Raw genomic sequence first — 5,634 nt, 5'->3', positions numbered from 1 at the left:
CCTGGTTTTCATCCCACAGAACTACCTAGTTTCCCCCAATACACTCTTGGTGGAGCTGTGAACTGATATAATTATTCTGGAGATTAATCTAGAATCATGCTTAAAGGGTCATAATACTGCATACACTTTGACCCAGCAATAAATAAAAATACTAGGTCTATATCCCAAAGAGATTAAGGGGAAAAGAACCTACCTATACAAAAGTATTTATAGCAGTTCTTTTTGTGGTGGCAAAGAACTGGTAACTGAAGGTTTGTTTATCAATTGAGGAATGGATAGACAAATGTGATTGTAATGGAATACTACTATGCTCTAAGAAATGACAAACAAGATGTTCACAAAAAAATCTAGGAAGACTTACATAAAGTGATACAAAGTGAAATGAGCAGAACCAGGAGAACATTGTCTACTGTGACTGAAACATTGTAGGATGATCAAATGTAATTGACTTTGCAACTAATAGTAATGTGATGATCCAGGACAATCCTGAGGGACTTATGAGAAAGAATGTTATCCACATTGAGAGAAAGAACTGTGGGAATAGAAATCCAGAAGAAAACATGTGATTTATCATTTATTTATATGGGTATATAATTTGGGGTTTTTGTTTTAAAGGAGTACCCTTTTACAGAAGTGAATAATATGGAAATGGACTCCAGTGATAATATATATCTATAACCCAGTGGAATTGCTTGTCAGCTCCATGAGAGGGGAGGGATGAAGGGAGAAAGAAAACATACATTATGTAACCATGAAAAAAATTGAAAAAAAAATCTCATCCCAGTATATAGGTAGAATGTAGGAGCCATCACAGACATCATCAATTACTTCCTCTCTTTTTCTCTCCTAGAACAGTGACTCTAAACCCAAATCTTTAAAGACCATGCACTTCCTTTTTAAATTTTTAAAAAAATTTTTACTTTTACCAGATTACATGTTGATATAATTTTTAATACTCATTTTCTAACATTTTGAAATTCATGTTCTCTCTTATTCTTTATCCCTCCTTCCCACCCATTCTTCCTCCCCAAGAAGGAAAGTAATATGATAAAGGTTATACATTGATCAGTGTAAAAATTAAAATTAATCTTAATAGTAAAATATTATATTTTAGGAGGTTTATTAAATGATCATTAGAAATCAAGGAATAAAGAGGATACCAAAAAAAAAACCAAACAAACATGTGCCCATGACTGGTTAGCCATTTTCAAAATCCCCACTTACCACCATCACCGCTGGCTGCATGCCAAAGAAAAGAGCAAGAGCCTCAACTCCCACTGACTTTATGCTCTGACTACAGGAAGTACATAATGACAGGAAGCCAGTGGGCTCTCGGGAAATGTAGTTCTTTTTTTAGGGTAACAGATTTTCAATTATACATTAGCATTTAATATATAGTTCCTTATTCATTATGTTACAAAACAAGTCACATATTGCTTTTATTAGAAAAAAATTCATGCAAGAAATAAAATGGAAAATGACAATTTTTCCATCTTCATTCTGACTCTGTTCCTTCTATGGCAGTGGAGATCCTTTTTGTCGAGTTCCTTGGAGTTGGAGTCTTGCATTTCTGATAATAGTTAAGTCATTCACAGTTGATCATCGTACATTGTTGTTATTGTGTACAACATTCTCCTGGTTCTCCTCACTTCACTTTGTATCACTTTATGTAAGTCTTTCTAGGTTTTTTTGTGAACATCTTGTTTGTCATTTCTTAGAGCATAGTAGTATTCCATTACAATCACATTTGTCTATCCATTCCTCAATTGATAGATAACCCTTCAGTTACCAGTTCTTTGCCACCACAAAAAAGAACTGCTATAAATACTTTTGTATAGGTAGGTTCCTTTTCCCTTAATCTCTTTGGGATATAGACCTAGTATTTTTATTTATTGCTGGGTCAAAGGGTATGTAGTATTATGACCCTTTGAGCATGATTCTAGATTAATCTCCAGAATAATTATATCAGTTCACAGTCTTTCTAGTTCTTATAGCAACCAAGCAGTTCATCATTTCTTATAGCATAATAGTATAATAAGAACTATCATCACTATCATATATCACAATTTGTTCAGCCTGGGATGAAAATTTTTTAAGGATTGCTTTTTTTTTTTTTAACTGGGAGAAAAGTCTAGGAAAGTCAGTTAATTACAATTTTGCAGAACAAAGGTTACCTGCTCCACTCTACCTCTTTACAGTTGCTAAGTGAAGCTGTAGTGCAATCCTATCATTTTGGTGGCCACAGAATCATAGGACAGTAGCTTTAGAGCTAGAAGGAATGCTTCCTAAGAGATTATCTCATCCAACTTCACATTTTAAATATGAGGAAATTTGGGTCCACAGAGATGAAATGACCTATCCAAGGCTACACAAATAATGAGCAAAGACAGGTTCTCCAACTCCTTTTTCTTTTGTCCCACAGTGAGCTTGATGGGAATTGAAAGGAACTTAACTACAACTCAGAAATCAAGAAGACCTGCAGGAGTTCTTAAGGGAGGAAACAGAAGACTGGAAAAGTTGAGGTACTCTTTGCCATGCTGACTGGGCGTGGCTCTGGGTCTGACTCATAAAAGAGTTGAAATAGCCCTGAGGTCATAGGTTGGTTCACTAAAGAACTGTAGATACCCTTTGTGAGGGGGAAGTAAAAGATGGCAGTAGAACCTCAGTGGATAAGTAGTTTAGCAGAAAATTCATTGGTGATGTAGTAAGCAGAAGAATTAGTTCTCTAGAGTAGGGACTTGAACAAATGATACCAGAATTTCTTTGGGAAAAAGTAAATAGGAATTTCAGAGGAAAAGAAATGTTCCAGCTGAGTTGAAATGCTAAAAACAAGGGCTACCTAGGCTAGAAGTATTCCCTGTCTCACTAGTGGCTTACAGCCTGGTGGCAGTGTGTACCTTTGTGTATGAGAGGGGATAGTTTTCTTTATTATTTACCTTTCTATTCTTTTTTATTAAATTTCATTGCTTTGGATTATTAATCCTATGGTTGGTCATGTAAAAAGGAAGCATCAGGTATGTTTGTGTGTGGGTGTAATATACACCCATGTGCTACATTAGAGAATCATACTGAAGACTCTGGCTTAAAAAGCAAGGTACTGGGGCATATATATATCTTGAAGTCAAAGTGAGCCTGTCATAGCAAAGACATATGGGACAGAGTGTGAATACATTGTGATAAGGGTAACAGTCATTAGGCCAAGGGCCATTATCACTTGAAGGATGAAAAAGGGACTTAGTGATTTATGCCAATTTCTGTGAGGGTTTAGTCTATGTGTTAGGATTCTCTGGTTATACAATAGTAGTAAACTTTCTGTTTCTTACTTTGTTGCAATGCAAGTCAGCTTGGTTAGCCTCCATAAAGTAATTGACTGAGGGATTTTGGTACATTAGATAGGCCAAGAGAAATTGAAGGTAAATGTCATTGGACAAAGCTTCTAAAACAAAATGCTGTAGTGGATAGTAGAGTGGTGTACAATAAATATTTTGACTACTCTATACAGTCATTGCACATATGGCATAAGAGTGGACATACTGGCAGAGGTCATGGTGTAGTCATGGACACTGAAGCTTTAAAGTCTTGACCAGTTCCTATGACCTATTGCCAGGTTGTCACGGCAGAGGCAGAGTATTGTTCACTGAAGTTCACTATGAAGGATGCTCAAATAGGAGAGGAAATTCATGAAACCATCCAAGATTGACCTTCCATCTGGTGCAGATGTACCATCGTGGAGATCTGTCAGGTAGTTTTAAGTAAAGAGATGACACCATAGTTGTTATTGGTGAATTAATTCTAGTAGGTCAGTTGAAGTTTAATTGCTGCAAAATTTATGGTTTGTAAAAAGACCAGTTTGGTAGTTGAATTAGATATTCAAATCCAGGTTTTCATGACAGTATAGAAGCCTATGGATTTTCATTTACAGGGATATAGGTGATTGTGAATTTGATTTTTTAAAAATAATAGTTAAATAGTAGTTAAAATAGTTAAAAAATAATAGCTAAAGTCTCAACTGAAATCCTACAAGTTTTTCCCAATTTTTCCTAGTTCTAGTGTCTTTCCTTTTTTAAAAAATTGATTTTCTACTTAATCTGTATAGCTTGATCATACATAGTTTTGCATGTTCTACAATTGATTATGAACTTAGATTCTGAACTCCTTGAGGGTAAAGGCTGTCTTTTGTCCTTCTTTGTACACCCCAGCACTTAGTATAGTGCCTGTCCCACAATAGGCACTTAATAAGCATTTAATGACTGAGTGAATCTTTTTCCTTTTTATAAGCCCTTCATTTTGAAATATTCCTTTTATCTCCCCTACCCAATCCAATCCAATAAGTATTTATTAAATGTTTACTATGGGCAGGCACTGTGTTAAGCACTAGGGATACAATTAATAAAAAAGAAAGTCTGGCCTCAAGGAGCTTATAATTTAATGGGGGAGACAACACACAAAAGGAGGCAAGAAATTGTCAGTAGGAGGATACTGAAGTACCCAGCATGTGGGCACCCTGTTCTGCGGAGTTGAAACAAGACAGAGCAGCAGGTGCAAAGAGGAGGGAGATGAGAGTCCAGTTTCTGTCTTCTATAAAAGAAGACATTTAACAAGGGGGAGGGGAGAGCATTTAAGCAAAATTAACCAATACATTAATGAAATCTGAGAACTTAAGAGGCCATGAAATCCAATCATCTTCATTTTAAGAGGAAACAGGTTGAGGGAATTTAAGGGACTTGATCAAAGTTAGATAATATCTGAGGCAGTAGTATGAACTCATGGCTTCCTAACTCCAAGTCCAGGATTTAGTTAGTAGGTTTAGTGTATCATCTAGTTGCCTCACTCAATCCTTTGCGAAGAAGGGAAAGAACATTTTCTGAACTCTGACCAAGCTTGATAATTATAATTATACAACAATGTTTCATATTTCTGTACATTTTATTTACATTGTTATAGTTATTGTATATGTTATTTTCTTATTTCTACTTTGCATCTGTAAGGTCTTGCATGCTTCTCTAAATTAATCTTTTCTTACAGCACAGACATATTCCACTACATTAATGGACTACAATTTATTTAGCCATTTTGCAATTGATTGGAATCAATTTTGTTTCAACTTCTTTTCCTCCACAAAAAATACTGTAACGAATATGGTTGGTGTAATTGAAACCTTTCTTTCTGCCTTCTTGGCTCTTAAACCTAGCCACATCAAAGGGTACAGACCTTCCTGTTACTTTCTTTGAATAATTCCAAACTGCTTTCCAAAATGGTTAGAACAATTTACAGCTCTACCAAGAGTGCCTAGTAAGTCTTTTTTCAGTTCTTTATGCAATACGATTTGCTCTGGCCTCACTCTCTCAAGGTTAGGCCTATTCTTAAAGGATTCTCTGGTACCCTGAGGGAAGTTGGATCTCTGTTTTTTTTTTCTGCCATAGGCTCTAGCTCCTTCTGAATGTTTTATTCCTATTTTTTAGAGGTCCATTGACTAGCCATGCAGTTCTATTTAACTACCTAATGTTAGATTAATTTTATAAAGGCATATACTGATTTCAAAGCTACGAAAAGACTAAAAGTAAAAACATTCTCCCTTCTCCCCAACATCTCAGAGCCTACATCTATCCCTGTCATAGAGGAAAGGAAGACATT

General features: G+C 35.6%; 1 protein-coding gene across 1 annotated transcript in view; it reads left to right on the top strand.

Moving 5' to 3' along the window:
- The first annotated feature begins 3,603 nt into the window (after nucleotides 1-3,603).
- RBM26 (RNA binding motif protein 26) overlaps nucleotides 3,604-5,634 on the top strand; it is a 113,988-nt gene continuing 111,957 nt past the window's right edge. The window contains exon 1 of the mRNA XM_007501489.3: nucleotides 3,604-3,742. Coding sequence (XP_007501551.1) covers nucleotides 3,681-3,742 — 62 coding nt within the window. The 5' untranslated portion in view covers nucleotides 3,604-3,680. The remainder of the gene's footprint in view (nucleotides 3,743-5,634) is intronic.

The sequence above is a fragment of the Monodelphis domestica genome, chromosome 8, assembly GCF_027887165.1.
Source record: "Monodelphis domestica isolate mMonDom1 chromosome 8, mMonDom1.pri, whole genome shotgun sequence".
Taxonomy (NCBI): Eukaryota; Metazoa; Chordata; class Mammalia; order Didelphimorphia; family Didelphidae; genus Monodelphis; species Monodelphis domestica.
The sequence above is the reverse complement of the archived record's forward strand: the minus strand, read 5'-3'. Positions and strand labels throughout refer to the sequence as shown.